The 22,874-nt window shown below is 32.5% G+C and overlaps 2 protein-coding genes across 2 annotated transcripts; one reads left to right on the top strand and one right to left on the bottom strand.

The window, feature by feature from the left end:
• The first annotated feature begins 3,502 nt into the window (after window positions 1-3,502).
• LOC123222934 (probable arabinose 5-phosphate isomerase) lies at window positions 3,503-5,469 on the top strand. Its single transcript, XM_044645961.1, has 3 exons — window positions 3,503-4,373; window positions 4,715-4,938; window positions 5,150-5,469. The coding sequence occupies exons 1-3, from the start codon at window positions 3,759-3,761 to the stop codon at window positions 5,304-5,306; spliced, it is 996 nt and encodes a 331-aa protein (XP_044501896.1). The 5' UTR covers window positions 3,503-3,758; the 3' UTR covers window positions 5,307-5,469.
• A 2,821-nt stretch (window positions 5,470-8,290) lies between these two features.
• On the bottom strand, window positions 8,291-12,013 carry LOC123222894 (NAC domain-containing protein 21/22-like). Its single transcript, XM_044645913.1, has 3 exons — window positions 11,569-12,013; window positions 9,268-9,533; window positions 8,291-8,914 (listed from the first exon to the last, which is right to left on the bottom strand). The coding sequence occupies exons 1-3, from the start codon at window positions 11,741-11,743 to the stop codon at window positions 8,513-8,515; spliced, it is 843 nt and encodes a 280-aa protein (XP_044501848.1). The 5' UTR covers window positions 11,744-12,013; the 3' UTR covers window positions 8,291-8,512.
• Window positions 12,014-22,874: the final 10,861 nt, after the last annotated feature.

Raw genomic sequence — 22,874 nt, 5'->3', positions numbered from 1 at the left:
AAAATTATCACAGCAAACAACACTGAAATTCCCATCTTGCCCTCGCTGCGTACGCAAGCCACAGTACGGGATCTTGTCGTGTCCTCATCATTGCCTTTTTATTTTCTTATATTACTAATTGGGGTCCAAAACAGTCAAAATCTTAGCGGTTGGGTCCCACACCTTCCACTTTTACAGCGTAAATAATTTCTTTATTTAAAATTATTAAAATTTAAATAAATAATTACCTATAATATATTTAAGTTAAAAACAGAAAAGTAGTGACCAATTAAAATTATTTACTTTGTAAACAGGAAAATAAAATTTTTAATATAAAAAATATTAGGACATGTCATACCACAACCAGATTTAATATTTGTCCTTTTTCTTACCAAAGTTAGTTTTGAATGGCAAAAGAAAACCAGATTTTTTTTTTTCCATTTCTGAATGTGATTAATCATATTCATCTGAATGAGTGACAGAGATCCGTCGACCAGGCATAAACAGGAACTGTATTTATATGAGAAGTAAAATTTGTCTAAATCGATCAGTGGGTACAATTCCAATTACTACCTAGTTACTGATGGGGAAAGGAGAAGGGGGGCCGGGCCTCTCCTTCAACAGCATGCTTTGATTGTTTGCAGAATACAGAGGAAGTCAGTAATTATCATTTATAAATATTTATTAATCTATGCTAGTACTAAGCAGACAGGACCTTCATTTGTGTGGTAGCTAGCTAGCCATGTAGCTAGCGTCTTGTTTTTTCAGACTTGTCAACTGTAGTTCGTACGGTTTTTCTCACCTGATTTGTACTAGTTTTGTTTCCATGATAGGATGCCCACTCTTAAGCCTTAAGTAAGCAGCTACCCGTTTGTCTTCAATGGTCATTTTCAGGTAGAAGGCCTCAAGATTAAAATCCCGCGTTTTGTTTTCTTTTTTGTACTCACTTTTACATGAACCTGGAAAATGATACTCAGTATGATCGTTTATAAGCATGGGAATATCCGGTGCTTCATTGTACAAATTAGCATGCATAAGTAAACTCAGGCAAATCTAAATTGTGAATATGATAAAGACCAAGGCAATTGCGTCGGGGCCCTCCTTGTCTTTGGCAGGCTTCACCCCTCTGATTAATTGATCTTTCAACATCTGTGGCAAACCTAGCTAGTTAGTAGTTTCTCAGTCAAGGCCCAGTATGAATTGCCAATTATAGAGATGTACCACGCTGTAAATGTATCATTGAATTTGCTGCTGGATAAGAACATCTAGATATGTACAGCTTGAGGAATCTAGAAAACCCTAATCCTTACTATCATATGGCTTATATTTTTTGGTTGAGTGCTGTGTTAGGGCACACAGTTGTCTCAAAATGACGTGGATCAGTCATTTTGAGAAGCTTTTTGAATGGCTAAAGGACTATGTCCCACCTAAAGTATGTCAATTTTTTAAAGTTTTTTTCATTAATTTTAAAAATCTCATTTACCTACTTATAATCATTTAAATCTATTAATTCTAAGAGTAAAATCATTATTTTATATTTAATATTAAAAATAAACTTAAACATAATTTCATTTCTCCCCCAAATTTTAAAAAACTAATTTTATTCTATAAACTAAGTTTGAAAAAAATCACATTTCCCCCTCTAGTGTTTAGTTTTAATATCCCGTTACTTTCTTCAGTGTCATCGTTGACCATCTCTCCCTCCTGACAAAATTTCCTCCTTCGATGGCCTGTCTCAATGTCATCCCAACCCGTCTGACGCCCGAGAGACATCGTTTGGAAAGATAAATTGTATTTCTAGACTAAAATGAGTCATCTTCCCGATGATATCTTTTGGGCGTTGGAGGGGTTGGGATGACGTTGAAGCAGACCATTGGAGGGAGAGGAACTATCAGGAGGGAGGGACAATCGTTGATGACAACAAAGAAAGTGATGAGATATTGAAAACCGTAGGGGGAGATATATGATTTTTTCAAACTTAGCTTAAGGGAAAAAATGTTAGTTTTTAAACTTTTAAGGGAGAAAATGAGGTAAATTTTGTAAGGGTTAGAGTTTAGGGTAGATAAATAAGATTTTCAAAGTTAACAAAAGGAAATTTAGGAAATCAATATACTTTGGGTGGGAAATAGTCCTTTGGCCCTTTTGAAACATAAAGATGATGGACCAAACTGAAGACCGGAATGACAGATGGGTTTGTTTCAACTAAGTTAAAGTCTGTGTTAGGATCAGTGAAATCTGTCACCACAGATCGAACGAAAAGAACCAGTACGACAGCTACAGCTAGGTATAGTTTAAATGGATTGGAAAAAAAAGAAACTATCAAACCCAACTAAATGTTTTAGGTCCGGGCTGTGTTCTTGAGCCCAACTCAACCTAAACCCTATTAATAGGCTATGTGGCAATACTGCAATCAACAAAGCTGAAGATGATTCGGGCCTCTTACATTTTTACCCATCAGTATTGGTTGTGCAAACTAATGTTTTAAAACCGGACAATTTGTTTTATTGATTCATAATTTGATTGATTTAATTAATTTGATTGGTCAATTTAATTATTTCAAATAATTTTATTAATTTTTAATTACATAAATTATATATAAAGATATCCACCAAAAAGAATAACAATTCTTCTACCTTGAGTGATAATCCTCTTTTATATGATATATATATATATATATAACTAAGAAAAACAAAAAATATTAGCCTAAATATATGCGGTCCTAATTTTGTAGACCCTATAGAATTGAGAACTCCCTTAAATTATAAGTACTATTTTTTGATAACTCTTTGATATACAATTTTGATAACACTGGTAAATTTGACTCAAACATCATTTTTGTCAGGATAAAATATTATAGAGGATTAGGGTTGGACTCGAGCCCGAAACGAGCCGGACTTTGCTCGGTTCGATCGAGCTCGAGCTGACTCGGGTTGGCTCGATATATTTTTAAAAAATTTTTTTTATATAAAACGACGTCGTTTTGATCTATATATATTAAAAACGATATCGTTTTGATAATGAGAAACGAGCCTAACTGAGTCGAACTGAACTGAAAATGAGTTAAACTAGAGCCGAACTGAGCTCGAATCGAGCTCGAACCGAACTCGAGCAGCCTATAAATAAACCGAGCCGAGCCCGAGCTGGTTGCAAGTCGAGCTCGGCTCGGCTCGGCTCAAATCCAGCCCTAGTCAGGATTGCTTTCATCGAAAAATTAAACAATACAATAAAAAATTACTGAATTAGAATTTTAATTATTGGCAAATCCAATTGGGTCATTTGATCAGTTCAATCAATTTATCGATTTTGATTAGATTTTTAATTAATCCAACTTTTTATAAAAATCGAATTCGATCATGAGTCGATTTCCAGTTACACAGGTTGGTCCGGTTAAAAAAAGAGTGGTACAAAAAGCAATCCTGAATGACCGAAAGTCTAGTCTCTCATCGAAATTTCAATTGTCTGATTCCACGAATCTCCATTTATTCGAAAGACATAATATAAATTTCCAGTTTACCGAACCAGATTTGAGGTAACCGGCTATGTTTCTAGTAATAGACTGTAAGTGAAAGAAGTGATCATCCGGGCTTTCATTCGATTCTTTCAAAAAAATTCGGCACGTTCAATCAGTCACTCCGCCAACGTGACATCACTTTCTAGTTTTCTTCATTCACATTTTTTCCGCGAAAAATAACGGCATATACCAAACTCCTCCACAATTTCCGTTAAACATCGTTGTCTTCTCCTAGACATTCGCACATCCAAAACCCAAACACAAAACAATGGGCTCTCTCCCTCGATCTCCCCAAATCTCTGAAACAACACTCTTAAACCTTTTCAAATCCCAACAAAACCACCTTAACTACTTCTTCCAACACCTTTCCTTGCCTCAAGCCTTGTCATTCACCCAAACCCTCCTCAAATGTCGGGGCACAATCTTCTTCACGGGTGTCGGCAAGTCCGGATTTGTCGCCAACAAAATCTCTCAGACATTGATCTCTCTCGGCATCAAGTCCGGGTTTCTCAACCCTGTCGACGCCCTTCACGGCGATATCGGGATCTTGAGCGATCAAGACGTTTTGGTTCTCCTTAGTAAGAGTGGGAACACAGAGGAGTTGTTGAGACTTGTCCCCTGCGCCAAGGCTAAGGGTGCTTATCTTGTGTCGGTGACGTCGCTTGAGGGTAATGCACTTGCGGATGTTTGTCATATGAACGTTCATTTGCCAGTTGAGAGGGAGTTGTGTCCGTTTGATTTGGCGCCGGTTACATCGACGGCTATTCAGATGGTGTTTGGGGACACGGTGGCGATTGCTATGATGGGCGCTAGGAATTTGACCAAAGAAGAGTATGCAGCTAATCATCCGGCTGGAAGAATCGGAAAAAACTTGATTTTTAAGGTCAGAATCGGGTTAATTTGTGGATCTTACATGAAGAATTGATATTTTTGCGATTGAATATGCATTTGCCCTTGACTTTATATGCAATTTATAAATTGTTGCTGTAGATAAACGTTTGGCATTTGGGTAAATTTAGGGCTTTTTTATTTCACTTATTGAATCCGGGTAGATAAGTACTTTTGATGGGGAAATTTTACCGCCATATAAGTTTGGAAATTGTGTATGTAACAACTATTTCATGATGTTCTAGACCTCGTGCTTGTGGTTGTGCTTGTCTAAGGTATTTTCTTATTTGATTGGTAATATAGTGATAGTGATTATTTGCTTGTGGGGACAAGTAGGTGAAAGATGTGATGAAGAAGCAGGATGAGCTTCCAGTTTGTAAAGAGAGAGATATGATAATGGATCAGTTAGTGGAACTCAGTAGTAAAGGATGTGGGTGTCTGCTTGTTATAGATGAAAATTATCAGCTGATTGGAACATTTACTGATGGTGATTTGCGGCGCACTCTCAAGGCTAGTGGAGAAGCCATCTTTAAGCTCACTGTGGGTGAAATGTGTAACAGGTAAATGAAATAATACTTCATTCATTTTGTTTTGTCCATTCACTATAGAGGTTCACCTCACTTGTGCACCACAGATATATATGTAGCAGCTTGAAAATTCAGAGTAGTTTGTATAAATGAGCAAGCTTTAGTTTTGGAAGCTTATAGTTTCTCAACCTTTTTGCGTGATAAATTGCTTACAAACTGTTTCATTTTTTTTGTGTTTTTTCAGGAACCCAAGAACAATAGGTCCAGATGCAATGGCAGTGGAAGCCATGCGGAAGATGGAATCGCCACCATCTCCGGTACAATTTTTGCCTGTTATTAATGACCAAAATGTATTGATTGGAATTGTCACTTTGCATGGACTAGTTTCAGCTGGTCTTTGATTTTTATTATCTGCCTTTCTTGTCTGTATTCTGAATGGGATATGAGCTTCAATACTTCCTCCCACCGAACAACAGCGTTAGGAATTGAGGCTGTTGCATCTGTTTTGTCAACAATCATAATAGAAATGAGAAACTAGAATTACTTGTTTCTTTTTCCTTGAAAGAATCAGTGCTACAAGTAGGACTCTTTCTGCTGTCTCTCTTTTGACATTATCTCGAGAACTAAAAAGTGAAAGTTGAAAGCTTGTGATATGAGACATATGCTTGTGACATGTTAACTGTGTCACTAAATTCTTGCATATAAAATTCAAGCAATTATAAATGCACACAAAACACTCTTAACATTAAACAGAAATCAAAGTAGAAGCAGTTACTGTTCAAACTTCACTTATTACAATACAGAAGAGAGGCATCTTCAGTTGGGTTAAAAACAGGAGTGTTTTTGCATCTTCAGGACAATCTGGGCATGTTAAGTGTGTCACCTGTTTCAACACTCAAGTAATTGTTCCATCATCACAATCATCACTAATAAATGAAAATCAACCTTCGAACAATCATCACAGTCTGGGTGACTGCAGGTAACACCTTTCAGAAGACAAATTTTTATGCAGAGTTCCTGTCCAAAATAATATTAGGTAACTATTACAACTTTGTTCAAACATAGGAAATATAAAAAACCCAATTATTTATGCAAATAAACTTACAATTTCAAAGTTACATAAGGACTAAAACTAATTTAAAAAATACCAAATGTCTGAATTCTCTACTGTAGTTAAATGCTTTAATCATAAAAATAAACTCAAAGGTTTGATGCATTTTATGATAAAAATGATAGATTTAACATAAGTCTCATCGAAACCATTATTTTTTCCATTAATTCAACCAGAGGAAAGCTACACAAAACCCCATTCCCATTTTCTAACCTAGAATAACTACAAATAAATGACTGCCTGCCACAAAGAAATAGATTAGTAAAGTTCAAAGTATTTTTTGTTGATGTGGTCCTTGGTCTTCTGTTTCAGCACATTTTTCACTGATCTCATGATTAAAGTTATTGAAGTGCCTCTATCATGAGCCAAATCTTTCTTCTTCTTCTTGTCCTTCATTTATCAGCAACTTCATTTCCACACAGTTTATGACTATAATACAATTTTGTAAAGGTACTTTGAGAAAGTATATTCTCTGCATTCTATAAGCAGAACCAAGTACATCAATCTCACCAGAAATGCAGTTCTACAGAACTCCCCAAAAGGAAAAGATATCTTACCTTTACAGGGTGCCTAGATTTTGATTCCACTCTTTTCAGATTGTCCTGTTCATAAAGTATCCAAGGTCTGTTCCTACAAGATCTCTTTAGTGTTGCATCATCAACGGTACCAGATAAAGTGTCTGGTCTAGATGTGTGGATGTATTGCATGATTCCTCACAATTTTCTACCTTCTTAAATAGGAAGGATGTATGAGACATGAGACCTGGTGGAACTGTAAGTTTCTCCAAATTTTCGTTCTTGGAACGCTTTCATACACCATTTGTCCCCATTAGCAATTTGAAAAGAAGATTGAAATTGATAGAAATTGATAATCTCTGAACATACTGAAAAAAAATGGCGTAGATTTCAACGTCAATCTCACATTGGCAATTGCTGAACACCAGACTGTGCAACATAACAGTGCCATATCACAACTGAAAATTCTGTCGCATAACCTCTCGGCATAGAGAAAAAAAATTAAAATTTTCCTTAAAAAATAAATTTAAAAAAACCCAGAACAAGGGCTCGCACAGCAAAAAAAATGAAAAAAAAAAACTCAAAAATGAAATTCAAATTCATTTCATTGTGCCTAACAATCAATTCAATTTTTTTTTTTTTTAAAAAACAAAAAATAAGAAGAGAAATTATTTATTTTTGGTTCCGACAGATATGACATTTTCTTGACTAACTTGACATCAAAGCATAAAAATTTTGGACAATCAGTTTTGCCTTCTCCATCCAGATCTTCCATTATTAGTAATATAAATTTGGTTTACAATTAAATATTAATTAGATAAAGCCCAAAAAATTAAGATTAAAATATATTTCTGCTCGACTGTTGTATAATCTAGACTCTAGTCTTCCCTTATATTATATATTCTGCACCTTTGATGATAAGAATAGTTGTCCATTTGTAATTATAGGATGCATTTAAGTGTTTTTTTTTTTTTTTCCTCAATATATATAAAATTTATGACTGAATTCTTGTTCAATTTACCAACGCCAGAAAAACAATATAAGGATATTGACATATCATGGATTTAATCAAGAAAAAGAAATTTATTATATAAATAAGGCCAAAGGACTTATTACCACTTGAGGTTTAGTGAGCTTATGAACTTTCATCAGTTAAGTTTTAGAAATTCAAATCCCTATCTATAAACTATTCAATTTAATAAAATATGTTAGTTTTAAAGATAAAATTATCATTAACGATCACCATTAATGGTTGCAAGGGCTTAGTAAATTTTCAAACTTTTATCTATTAAATTTTAATATCATTGGTTAAATGATAATTTTATCTCTAAAACTAACAGATTTGTTAAGTTTAATAATTGATAAATGAGTATTTGGATTTTTGAAATGATTAAATCTTGGGTGAGAATAAATCATTTACCCTATAAATAAATAAAAAAACACCCCACCCTATCTATTATCGAGTGTGACAATGATATGGGAATAAATATTATACAATATTTTCATTTTGAATATCAATAAAATTATGTATATCTATTTTAGATATATAAATATAAACACACTTTTATAAGTTATTATATAATTAGGTGATTTTAAATTAAAGATAAAATAATACTTACTTATATTATAACACTCATTTATGTGATAATATATATAAGTATGTACATATGATTCGTCTTTGTATATTCTAAAGATACCAAATAATGGTCGTATCATGAAAGTGAAACAAAGGGGGGAAAAGAAGAAAAATGAAAGAAAGTGACAGCAATACCGAACAGAATTTCATAACTAATTTATACATATGTGGAATATTTTTGTATCTATGTAGAAAATAATATTGACCCTAAATATATACACAGCCACTTACAACCTTCTAAATAAACCTCCATATAAGCAAACATGACTCATGTCTTACCAAAAGCTAAATAATACAATTTAATGAGCTGTATGAATTTTCATGTTTAATGTTCGATACTTAATTTCATAGGAGAACCATATTATTATCCATCTCAAATCTCATATCCTCCAGGTTTGAGTACACCCCATGATCTCCCAAGTTGTTTCCTTGCAGCGCCATGCCCTCCCATAGGAATCCGTACTCGTCATCATTGTGCTCACCTTTGGAGGTGATTTCAGGGATGTGACTGGTGTTCTTCTCTTGTGAATATTGAAGAAGATTCAGCATAGAACTATTTTGACAGTGGTTTTGATAGAGAGGAGTATTTGGCTGATATCCAAAAGGCATGGCCCTGTCATTTGTGGGAGATACAGCTGAATTTAATGGATCAGCATTTGCCGTGGGATCGAATATAAATTCTGGGCTGAGGTTGTTGCTGTTCTCGCCCTTGCTCTTGTGAAAAACTCTGCACAGCACCCAATCCTCCTGTGCTCAAAGAATTTTACGTACGAACATAATCAGAATACAAGAATTTAAAACAAAAGCTAAAAAACAAAAACGTGCTCAAAAAGGAGTGTCTAAATTTTTATCATCACACTTAGGTGTAGGAAATTGAATGGATAGCGGGCAGGGTCAGTCACTTTAACTCAACTTCTTTCTCTAGACATCTATTAATTATAAACTCAATAAGGTGACAACACATGGCAAGTGGATCCAAGGGAGATAATCTCAAGCAACATTGTTACTCTCTCTCTCTCTGTCTCTTTGGTTTCTATAGAATAATCATGATAATGGTTTTTAAAAAAAAAAAATAAACAACTAATATGAATTCAACAAACCTTAGGGGGCATATGTGGGGTCTCCAACCGAAATTCATGCATAATCCATCCCGTTTTGATTCCGTTGGGTGCTCGGTTTCTGTAAAATACCAAAGTCTTCCTCATTCCCACCAGCTCACGAGTTGTTGGATCAAACACAGTTCGATCTTTTCCGGTGGCTTTCCAGTATCCAGATATCGTTGCCCGATTTGTTCGAAATCCGGTCGCATACTTCCGGTCCCGGAAACTGAAGAAGTACCACTCAGTTGCATTCAGCTTTGCCACTTCTTTGGTTCAGTTCATAGCCATATGGAAAACAATATTACAAGTTAGATGAAAAAAATATTATTATTTCCCTGTTAAAACATTATATGCAGAAGCATAATGGCAAGTTAAAATTTGGTTTAGTTACATCAATCTTAATTTGCTATGTAACTTTGCTTTTACTCTACCAGAAAGATCAAACTAAGATGTCATATTCTTATGTCTCTCATGATTATGCTTGATGTAGATTATAATGCCAGTTTATTAGAGTCTATGTCATCTTATGAGTTATTTAGAAGAAAGCCAAAAAAAATGATTTAGGTACTAGAAATATCCAAAGGAAAATTTTATTTCTAAGCGGGCAAGTTTAGATGCATGAACCTAACTGATGAAAACGATAAGGCATTCAAACAGCATGAGAAAGCTTCTACCTCTTCTGATATTTTGAATAGTTGCCACGGTTGTACAATTATGTATAGGCAGACACTGATGAATATGATGAACATAGAATTGACTGACTAGCAAAGAGATACTCCAGGTAATAATAATAAGTGCTTTTACAAAGAAGTGGCCCAATCACTTACTTAAACCACAAGACAAAAAGTGCTACAATTCATGAAAACACTTGTGTTTACAAGACTAATTTTTTACTTTTACGCGGGTTCAAACGCCATGTCTTCTCACAATTATCACCTAGATATTCAGTAAGGTTTGAAAGCAAAACAAAAAGTACTTTTCAATTGTAAATCTTTAATAATTCGACCGTAAACAAAACTTTAATAAAGCAATTGCTGTGTGCTTTCTTGTGGAAAATTTTCCTATCGTGCTCTAGTGACCCATGTTTTTTCTTTAACAGCAAGACACGGCGAGCTATATTTTAACAGGCTTGAAAGACCATATAATTTCAATAAATTTATATATAAAATCCAATAGTCATAAATGGATTCACACGGGGAATTCCCATGCGATTTCATAGAAACTACTCCTACACTGCTTTGATCTGTTTACTCGTGATGGCAACCCATGTAAGGTTTGTTCCAACTGGGGCCATCTGCATCAGCTATTCTAATGATAGAATAACAGGCGTCCTTGTGGGTTTGTCTGTGTTTCTCTGTGAAAGAGATAAGAGAGGAGAGAGACAATGTTGAAAGAAATGGCACTTACGTACTGATGAATATATGAAGGTGATGTGCTGTGCTGGGAAACTTAATCAGGAATTTCCGTATAAGTAAATATAGAGGATAAACGTTATCACCTATGTTGATATATGAATATGATATTGTATTATTGTCGAGGTCATTGAAGACATTCTTCGGTTGTTTTCCCTGGATATTTTGATAATAACTTGACTCTCCGAATCTTATTTTATATATCACTATAGAAGCCCAGAGCCCATGTTATAGCTAGTCATTTACCACTGAATCAAAACCTAAGAATATTCCTATCATATTTGGGTTATCGTCGGTAATGAATATTCATATTCTGCATTTCTCCCTCATGCTGACTCTATCTGTAATTCTCCTTCTCTTTGTATAAAATATATAAGGAAAGGAGATGACATAATCGAGCCTATACTTTTTCTTGTTTTCTTCCAAAACTCCAAAAGATAAAGGCCGCCGGACAAGCACAGAAAAAACTGACAATCTAATAACTAAACATTCTTGTAGAAGGGTGTCACTGAAGCAAGTTTGGCATTAACGTGCATTCAGATGAGTGAATGAATGACATGTCATACTCAAAGAATGAATTAATCCCCTCTCTTTCTCATTCTCTCTCAAATGGGAAACATGCATGTTTGTACGTACAAGTTAGTTAGCTAGCTAGATCTATCATGCACAACCATGTCCGTCTGCCTGCTGATACAGAAACTCTATCAGCGATGTTTAAAAATTGACACTGAACCACCAACAGAAGTGACTACTAACAACCCTCCTTGCTTTAACTTTAATTATACATATTCAACAATGATTAATCGTTTCAATATCCATGAACCGGAAATATAAACGAAGAATTTCGATAAATTATCACAAACACAGAATAATAGTAAGAAAAACTTACCAGGGAGCTGCCATGGCTCACATGTATGCAAGTCAATCTCCACCAATGTTCCCTTTAGAACTTCCTCATTTGCAATCTTTTTGTAGAGATAATGGCAAACCAACTCCTGATCACTAGGATAAAACCTGAACCCAGGAGGCAGTGTTGCTCCTATGTCTCTCAAGCCCATGTTCATTAATTGTTTTAAAGTTGCAGGACAAGAGAACAAAAAAGAATAAAAATAATTGGGCTATCGCAGGAGAGAAGTAATGTGGATGATGAAAAAAGAAAAAGAAGCTAAGGTATAAGAGAATTGAAATATAATATGGAAGAAGAGTATAAATATATATGTATATTAGGTTAGGATGACAAGTGCCTTTGCGAGCTAGAATTTCTTATAATAATATAGCAAGGGCCATGCTTGTGTAACCTGTTAGTTGTGCAGGAAGTTTCAGGAAAAACCAAGTTTACAAGAAATCTGTCTGGTGCTCTAGCATATGGACAAACATCCAGACGGATTTATTAGCAGAGAAACCCTCCAAAACACCTCTTTTTTAATTCATTTGTTCCATCGATGTTAATTAATTATTTTTCATTTATATATTCAATAATATTAAGAATCCCGTGAAGCTTACAAAGCAATTCACCTGCAGAGTAATAATACAATTTAATTATAGCCCCTTTCACGTGGGATGCACGGTTCCAACATTTGAACGAATTAATTCATCATCACCATCATCAAAACAATTAATCATATTATTATAATTTCATAATTTAATCACCTTTAATTACTTCATACCGCTCATGCATTGGATTTTCTTAATCTTGATTTCTTTTTTCAAATGAACTATGAAAATTTATATAACCCATGATATTAAGATGATTATCTGCTAGTCGGATTTAACCTTTGATTAGACAATATCATAAAATCTTTGAATGGATTCCTTGTCTTTCGCTGCACCTCATCCCCACCAAAAACATAAAAAATAATTTTTAAAAAAGCAGCCCTAATGCTTGAATAATATAGAGAATTATCAAGCTAATCAGTACAAAAAAACACAAAACGTACTTAAAAAAAAGGATCATATTGCTGATAGTATTAATTATATTGAAAGTGAAATACAGATATATGGATAAAATCAAAGATCGTGTATCAGCAAATTTTATTGCTTTTGTGTATATTTAATTAATTAATTAGGTTCCAATCTGATCATTAATCATAGGGTCCAGATGAGCTGAGAAAATATTTGATTGATGATGCTGATCAGGGACGAAAACTTTGGATATATGCAAAGGGTGGGCCACACGTATTGTCTTTGATTGGGGTCCACAAAGATGATCAAGTACATCAGAGCCATCATTCATTGAGAGAACTTTATCTGTATGAATTTGGTGATTTTTGTTTTCGAGTGAGTAATGTTATAAAGGCTTTAATAATAATGGAATTATGGACAAAATGATATTTGTCACAATATGTATCATCTCTCACGAAAATAATGATGACTGGACTGGGGGGGTCACCCATCCATGCCACCACTTTTGATTGAAATAATAATAATTCACTTCTAATTTTACTATTTGAATCTGACCCTGCCAAATTAATTCAATTAATATATAGTAATAAATGCCCTTTATGCTAGATATTTCTTGTACAATTGGTTAATTGCTCTTAATATATGTATATGCCATAAGATGTTGAATTGAGTCAAAGTTATTCAGTAAGAGACATATTACCGGCAGAAATAATTCTTTTTTTTTTTTTTTTTCTAAAGGAAACCCATGATTAACGGGAGAGGAATGCGGCGGACGACATGTGATACCACAAAGAAAAGAATACGTTTTATGTAGATGACGTAGAGAAAAATCTAATTAACAAAAAAAAGGGAAAAATCATGAGTTTCATCTCAAGCCAAGCAAGGAAGGTTATACAAATGATTGTGAGTTTTAGGATTAGGGTTTATTTCCGAGCAGGGAATCTTTGTTAGGTGTGCGATGAACTGATGTTAGAGAATGAGTGACGGCTTAATATTCCTCCATCTCTTGCGGGACCAATACTTACCATTCTCTCCTTCTATTTATGTCTTCTTTTTGCTTCACACTCTTCCATAAGAAGTCAAGGGCTCTTTCTGAGACATGCCTGATTGATATCGATCATTGCATGCCACCTACCCCCATAAAATTTCTTTGCACAATTCAATTTCATGTTTAATTGTGATTAAGATCAAAATTTTTGCTTATCTGATAACCATTATTTCTAACCCGGATCATCCTGTCGTGTACAATTACAAGGTGGGGCTTGTATATTTCTTGGTGGGGCAACACGTTGTCAAAGAACTGTAACCAATCAAAATCCTGTCATGTATTGGAGCCTACGCGGCATCCTCTAATGTTCATTGGCAACTTTTTCTTAATTGGTGCTGTTGGTGAAAGAAAAAAATCATTTCTGTGGCCTACAATTATTGATTTAATATTTTTATATATATAATAATTGATACAATGATAGTCCTAAGATAACAATACACAAGGAGTTGACAGCAACATGTGTACACATGTATTCATTAATTGTAAATGATAACACACAAAATGTAATTGAATGTTAGCTATTAAATAAATTTGGGAACTGCTTCCTTATTTGCAGCCAGCAAAAGGCAATGCTTTTGTTTAATGAAATGGCACATGGTTTTAATATTTTACCCTAAAAAGTAGTTTTCGATTTGGTGTAGGCCAAGTTTCGCCTTAAGATTAGCTTTTGTGCTTAGATTCCATGGACGCCTTTTGTCAAAAAGAAAAAAAAGTTCGTTGTTCCCCTTTTGAATTTTGTGTTATTCGATAGCGTCTTTATATGAACAGTAGTGCCTCTCTGTGTGTGTATATATACGTATATGTGTATGTATTGCCTAAATTAATGGTTGGTGCTATAACTGACATCAGTTAATTGCATGGAAAGGGCCATAATAGTTGTCTTCAAGTGCATAAATATTAGGCCAAATGACTCTGTCCCACCCAAGGTTTGATGAAACAAAATTTTAATTTTTTAAGTTTTAAAAAGACAAATCTCGACAGGTTATCCACTTCATTTAGCAAATTCTATTTGGTTTTATTGGAAATGACTATTATTCTCTTTTATTGAAATTATGAAAATGCTATTAATACTTAATTTGAATGTTAAATTACTTATATATATTTACTAGTTTAAAATTATCATTTTCTTTAGTAACAAGAAATCTCATTTGAATTAGATCATTATTTATTAGGTTGAATCACCCATACTAAATAAGATAAATTTCAAGTTCAGTGATTAATCTCACAATCACTGAATCAAGTGAATCAAAAGTTTGATTTTGATATATCACTGTTTAAAATTAACATTTAGATTAAAAAAATCAAAACTTTAACCAATTTTAAAATGTTATATTTTGTTAGGTTATTTGAAAGTATAACTATAATTTTTGAAAATATCAATAGGCACATCAAAATTTTAAAATTTTCAAAAACACCCAAATGTTTTTGAATTTTCAAAAATATTCTAAAAATTTTCATTAACACTTTCTAATATTTTAAAAAATTACATTTTATCCCCAAGCATACGTAGATTTCACAAAGAAAATATAATATAAAAGTCTATACAAAATAACCTTTTTACCCTTTCATATAACAGAATTCACTATTAAAAGGGGATGACAGATAAGAATATGACTTCTTGAATCTTAAAGGATGCAAATTTTTATTTTAGCAAATCTTGGGTGGGCAATAGTGTTTAGGCCTAAATATAATGATGAATTTAATTGTAAAAAGAAATCTAAACAGGATGGATGTTCAAACTTAAATTTAGAACTCAAAGTTGAAACGCCAACATAGATTCTTTTTAAAAAAAATTTCAATCAGCAAGTATGCTCTTGAATTAATTAATTCGTGACACTTAAATAGATAATTGTTTGTGATATTTACTTCTTCGTCGTTTATCATTTAAGAATGGGATTATAATTAGGAAAATCTAATTAATTAAAGTGGGGAATTCTAAATGAAAAGATTTACGGCAACAGAAAGCCGCCTCTTTGTCAACAAACCCTATCGTAGCATGTAATTAATGCAATGGCACGATCAAAGAGAATTTTCATACAGTGATTACGAAGGTGATTTGGAATAAAATGGCGCTCTCAATGCTATATGATTAGTCAGACACACCCACAAATTTCCAACTTTATGTCTTTCTCAAAGTCTTAAAAATACATTAATTAATATTAAATGTATGTGCCCACATCCAAAGATCTGGATGATAGCTTCACAACGTGGGAAATTGTTATCTACAAGTATAAGCTTTGCGGTTCACCCTGCCCAGGATGTGATTGAATTACAATTATCATCACTATAACTCCCGGCATCTACAGTAATATTAATTATTAAAAGAAGTAGAAGTTGAAGCTGATGTTCATCACCTTCTTTCTTTCTCCCTTCAAAACACTGCTTTTGCAGCAATGGCTATGGCTTTGGCTTCTGCTAGTGGGAGTACCGGCGTGCTCTACAAGAGATGTCGGCCACTGTTATCTCCATTAATTCAGAAGGCAAACTAAAGTTGGCTTTTAGGATTTGACGCGTATTGACGTTGCATGGTTCTGGTGGCGACAACTGGCTAAATTATCTAGAGAAAGAGGGAGACGAGATGATTGAGTAAGGAGGTAGCTAGCGTGTCTGAGGAGGCTGAGTTGATGACTTACATGCCAGCTTTCAATTATTTTTGCGCCGAAAACGTGTGCGTCACTACTCAGACAAAAGAGATCAGAAAAATCATATGACATAAAACCGTGTTAAAAATAATTTTGAAAAGAATATTCATGCTAATTTGTGTAAAAATGCATGAGTAGCACATGAGATATCCAAGGTGAAAGACAAAAAAAAAAAAAAATTCTCGTCATTGGGCATTGCATTAAGAGGCGTTTGATTTCAATTTTCAAAGATTATCTTGATAATCTATATTTTATTTTCTTATTTGGTTTATCAGTAATAAAATATTACAGTAATCTTTTATTATAAATACTGACGTAATAGATAATATATGTGATAATTTGATTACCACTTTCATCTTAGGTATTTAAAAATTACCAAGATAATCTTGATTTTATTATAATTATATTATTATTTATTAATTTTTTGAAACAAAAATAAATTTATTTTTAATTAATATGACAAATAATATAAAAAATATTTAAAAATAATTATGTTCAAGGGCATTCAAGTAAAATAATTTACTAATAATCTTTTATTACCTTTAACTAAATACAATAATTATTTATACATATAAAATTTTATCAAACATAGTAATCATTTATACTCAGTAATCTTCTAAGTAATCTATTTTTAAGATAATCTTTCTATTTTGATAATAAAATATTATCCAAACTAAACACTCCCTAAAAGTTTAAAACGTAAACGAGAGGCAATTGGTTGAGATTTAATATGGATAAAATGGCTTCCATCTAATAATGTTGTGCGGTCAAATACTGTTTTATGAGTCTGCGACCATACTTCAATTTAATTGTCTAATTTTCTTAGAAATAGAGTTCATTAAATGTCTAAATTCATTGTAATTGGATTTATTATATCTAATTATGTAATTATTCAATAACCCAATCTTCTTGTCTTATAAATGTATGATTGTACAAAAGAAGGGACAATAATTTGTAATCTTCTATTGTTATTCCATCTAATTTTCGTAAGAAAATTAATAACATAACAGAGGACATAAACTTTCAAATAGTAAAACGAACCATTTTAAAAATATTTTGCTCATTACTATTGTTCACCTAACATTAATAATTTAGCTTACTTCTGGTAGGTGGAATATTTATCATTAATAATTTGATACTAGAAATATACCCCCTGTAAAGCTCTTCATTTTACTTGCAAAACACTATTTTATTGTCAGTCTCCAACAAAACACATTTTCTAATGGTCTTGTGGATTAAAATCAAGAAATATCTTGGGTCGTCAAACCATTGAAACCAAACAAAGTAGTTATCTCCTATGACAATTTGAACTTGTTACTGAGAACCAAAATTAAACTGACAATTAGAGTGTAACTAATAATGTCTAGTGTAAAGACACGACTGAATGATGTCATTAGTGACTTGAGCAATATCATCAATGCTTTGAGCGAAGAAATGGATATAGTTGTCTTGACAGCACCATCAAGAAGCTCAATTCCCTCCCATCATCCATGTATTGTTCATCTGTGCTGAAAGGTGGTAGGTTCTAAAGTTTTACTCGCACTCCAAAAGGTAGGGACACTTATTGTACGTTTAAATTTTATTTTAGTTAAATGTGTGAATACTACATCAAAGAAACGATTAGATATATATTCAATATATAATAATTAGACATGTTACTTAAACATAAGTTAACCTAAAATATGGATAGAATTCCTTTTATCTATAATTATGAGGAAAAATAGACTTTTAATAGTTTCAACTGTTCTTATAATTTCTTTAACATGTCAATTTTATTTTCTATTGTTATAGAATCATCATTTATCTCTATCCCTTAAAATTATTTTAAGAATCATTTTTTATCTTTCTATGATCTAATAATTATCCAATTTTCTAAGAAACAAAGTTCATTAGAAGTCTAGAGTTAACATACTATAATCTAAATATATCTAATTAGATAATTATACAATTACCTTTTTCTCTTGTTCTATAAATACATAACCGTACAAAGCCAAGTGGACGACATCTTGTAATATTTTACCAATATTTTGTTGGATTTTTCACATGTATGTTTTCAGTAAAGGCCAATCACTGTGGCAAAATTTTCACCATCAAGAGATAGCTTGAAAGGTATACGCATGATTAATCACGTATGAATTTTAATAAAGCTACTTTTTCCTTTATGTATCTATCTGAATCGTCCTGGCTTTCAGGTTGCGTGAGAAAGTAAAGCTTTAACTGAAAAATCTTTCTCTCTTCACGGTTTTATCTAATTGCAGTTTAGACTAAAGTAGATTAGCTAGTTTCTGATTCTTGATCACCTTTATTTTCCCCTTGTGTTTTCACCTTCACCCATACAATAATAGAGATCTACTGCTGTCACCTTTATATATTGATCAAATAGGCTAGAATCCGTGATCTTTAAGCCAAAACCAGAGACTTCTCACAAACATTTTTCGCCCCTATTTTTTGCACGTTTGTTATATCATCTTCACCATGTATATTTTTATCAGAAGGTGACACTTGAACCATTGCTCTGATCAACCCATAATCACTCAATTTTTAATAACATTATTATGGGGGACTATTCCTCACTGGACTGTTTCTGGGAAGTAATCCATCGGATCCATTGATGAAGTTGGTAAAATTTACATATTGCCAGACATATCAAGAGACTCGTTGATGTCCATCTGTCTGCTGCCGGGTTTGAGACAAATGCAAAATTATAGCGTTTGTAATTATGAAATAATAATTGGTTTGGACAAGTCTGCAGAAATATATAAAAAATGATCTCGATAGATCAAGTGTTGATTGGAAAAAAAAGTAGATTGATTTAACTCTGGGAGCCACATATGCCTTAAATTAAAACCAATTATTTCTCAAAACTTCAATTCTGTCTCTTCGGTTCATCAGGTTGGCAGGTAGCAAAACTAGAATTAGATTTTCCCTACGAAAAAGCCATCTTGAGCCCACTCTTCTTAATTTGTGTATAATTAACTTATTTTTTAATTTAATTTGTTCATCATTCTTGTTTTAATCCTAATTAATTAAACCCCAACACACAGTATATAATCTAGCAAGAGATTCGATAGATTCTCAAGATGTTACCAGTAAAAGCAAAGATTATGACTACGAAATCAACATTTTACCTAATTACTCTCTAATTATAAGATTATCAGTAAATAAGTGGTGATCAATTAACACCTGCACTTTATCTTTCCCTTCTTATTATCATATAAAGATAAGGTAATATGATGTGACCTCACATAATTAAAGATGTTAAGGTCCATCTTTGAACAAGTTTCTCATCTACAACAAATAATTTTATGGCTAAGAGGCTGCTAACCCTAGATTTCAAAAAATTAATTTGACTATTCCCTCCCTTTAATGAGGGATTAAGAATCTTTAATTAGATACTCTAGGAATAAAATAAAAATATGACTTTCCTTGTATAACAATATTTGCAATTAAATAGAGATGGAGGCTAACAAATTGCACGAGCATGCAGCAATATGTTTACGTGGCTCTGAGGAGAAAGAAGATTGCAGATACTGATTGATTGTGATACATTCCTATTTAACCCACATCCACAAGAAAACCCTAATCTCCATTCTATATTTATGCGTAGAAAGATCTCTCTACAGTGTCAATGATGCCAAAGTTTCCATTTTGTTTATTTCTAAAGAAACCACTTAGATTCTATTATCTTTTATATAATATCCCATATTCGTATCACCTTACTGGCATATTCTAGCAAGTCTTTCATCAGATTTTTTTTTATTCTGCAGTAGTCTTATAAACAATGTTTTTAAAACTGAAACGGTGGTTGAATTAATTATCTTATTGATTCACAGTTCAACTGGACAATTAAATAGTTTAAACTATTATCAAATTATGGTATATTTCATAAATAATATCAAATATTTACCACATTTTTTAAACATATAAAACATATGTCAAATATGTTAATTAAACAATTGACAGTCCATCATATAAAAAAAAAACTAATTATAAATTTTATCATTAATTTAATTAAAATCTTATAAATTATAACCCTTTAAAGTTTTAATTATACAAAAATTATATAGTATCATGTAAACTCAATTTTGTTGATTTTAAATAGTATTATGTAAGCAGCCATATCTGACAAAAATTATATAATTATGTAAACAAGGGATTTAACATAGTATTATGTGATCTAAGCAGCCATACCTGACATTCCATTTCATCCCTTGTTTACATAGTATTATGTAAACTCAAAGTGTCAAAATGTTAAATGATCTAAGAAAACTAAACTATATATTAATTGAAGGCCAATTCTTTAAGCCATGATATAATTATGTGTTAGGCATCATGTATGGATAATTAAGATAAGATTATTAATTAGAATTAGTATCCAATTACTCTACTAACTAATGTATAGAATCCAAGAGCATGGCTGCTTCCAAGGAGGAAAGAGATGAAGAATAATATTTTATTGGTGATGAAGAAACCCTGCATGATAGCCCCATTACAAATTATTAAAATGAAAATTGTGGTGTAAATTCCAGCTGCATGTTCAATTATTGGCAGATGACAACGCCATGCATGTGTCCATTTGGCCAATATATTTTCTTAAGGCCAAAAGACATACTCCCACCCAAGGTTTATTGCAAACCCAAATTAGTATTTACTAAGTATTGAAAATTCAAACTCTTACCTATAGGGTATTAAAATTAACATAAACAGTTAATTTTAAGGGTAAAATTATCATTTAACTAAAAATATATTAAAAACAAGACAATATGGTTCATTTTTCCCCTAGGTTTATAAAATTAACAATTTTTTTCTCGAAATTAAACTTTCAAAAGTTACATTTTTTCTCCTATCAGGTTTTGCAATTTTTAACCCTCTCTCCCTTTGACTACGGTAGGGCCGAAAAAAGCAAAACTTAGTAAAAAAAAAATATGATTTTTCAAAATTTAATTTTAGAAAGAAATTGTTAGTTTTCTAAATTTATAGAGGAAATTGATAATATTTTATTATTTTTAATATATTACTACTTAAATGATAATTTTACCCTTAGAACTAGCTATTTTTGTTAATTTTAACACTTCACGAGTGGGAGTTAGAGTTTTTAATATTTAGTGGGTACTAATTGGGATTTGCAATAAACCTTGGGTGGGAATATGTCTTTCGGGCTTTTCTTAAATTAAGGCTTTAAGAACTAATCAAACTTGGTTGATTAATTTGATGGACCAGCTTAAGCCACTGCTAACAGACACTTGGCTCTGCAAGAACCTGAGCCTAAAAGTGGCTGCACAGCAGAACAGATGTGTATATATGTACACATCCAAACAAAAGGACAATAATTGAACATGTTAAGTACTAAAACAAGTTGTTTACCAAAAAGCAAGCTAATAATTCCTCACAATTAATGGAGAAGAACAACAGTGTCAGCAGATAAGAAGATGCGGAGGAGTTTAGGGACTACAATGAATTGATGAAATTGTAGGTTGAGTCTCAATCATGAGAATCTTTTGATGCCCTATTTGCTAACTTATTGTTGTTAGTTTGGTTTGATAATTCAGTGGAAGTGACTTTTCTAGCAAGATGGTCCCTCGCTGGATGATAATTCAACAATGCGTGGTCCAAATCATGTGGAGTTGCCAGCGAGCCCCCCCGGCCCTCATCATCCAGCTCCTGTACTGTCAAGCTCCATTTCATTGGATTCATGAACTTACAGTAGTTATAGCTATCCTATCACCACTGTTTCCACCCCAACTTTGATGAAGTAACATTTCCCACCTATTAAGTTTGAATATTTTATTTATGCACCTGTTAGACTTTATGTTGAATTCAAAACGAATTTGTTCGAGCTCCAGCTCTGCTCTAATGAATTCGAAACAAGCTCAAGTTTGAAATTTTAATATTTTCGAGCTCAAGCTTTAGAGGTATTCGGCTTGTCAAACTCACATGCTTAAAAATTTTGATACAAAATAATATCGTTTCGGTCAATATACATTAAAACGATATCATTTTAGTAATAAACCAAATTCAAAGCTTGATTCAAGCTTAAACTCAAACTTAACTTTTTCGAAATAAGTTAAACTCGAACTCCTTTGAAGTAAGCTCAAGCTTATTTCATATAAATCGAATCGAGTTCAAATTTAAGTTTGATTTGAATTCAACCCTAATTAGACTTCTATTAATGAAATTGATTATTCTACTGTAAATTATTAATTGTCCCTTTTAGTAAAATTTTGAAACTTTCCTAAATATTTAATATACGTATCAATTACCAATTTGTTTTTAGTCGGATTAAAATTAAATTACCCTAAACTAATAATAACTTTAATTCTATCAAAATCTTTTTGCCTTAAACTTCTTATTCGACTCTTATCTTCCATTTTTCTTTTTGTTTCTCTTTTTTTACAAGTAAAAACAACACAATCTACCTTTATTCCTTTTCTTCTATTCTACACCCTCCCCCTTTTTTCTCTCAACAAAAACACCAAAAGCTTGACTTTGAGCTTGATTTTGATTCAACGTACTATTATTGTTTCCAATAAAAAGTCTTGATTTTGTTGCACGGCAAATTGGCAATTCTTTTACCAACCGAGTATGATTGATGCTCAATCCCAT

This window comes from Mangifera indica, chromosome 8, assembly GCF_011075055.1.
Source record: "Mangifera indica cultivar Alphonso chromosome 8, CATAS_Mindica_2.1, whole genome shotgun sequence".
NCBI classification, from domain to species: Eukaryota; Viridiplantae; Streptophyta; class Magnoliopsida; order Sapindales; family Anacardiaceae; genus Mangifera; species Mangifera indica.
This window is presented reverse-complemented; position numbering and strand designations above follow the sequence as displayed.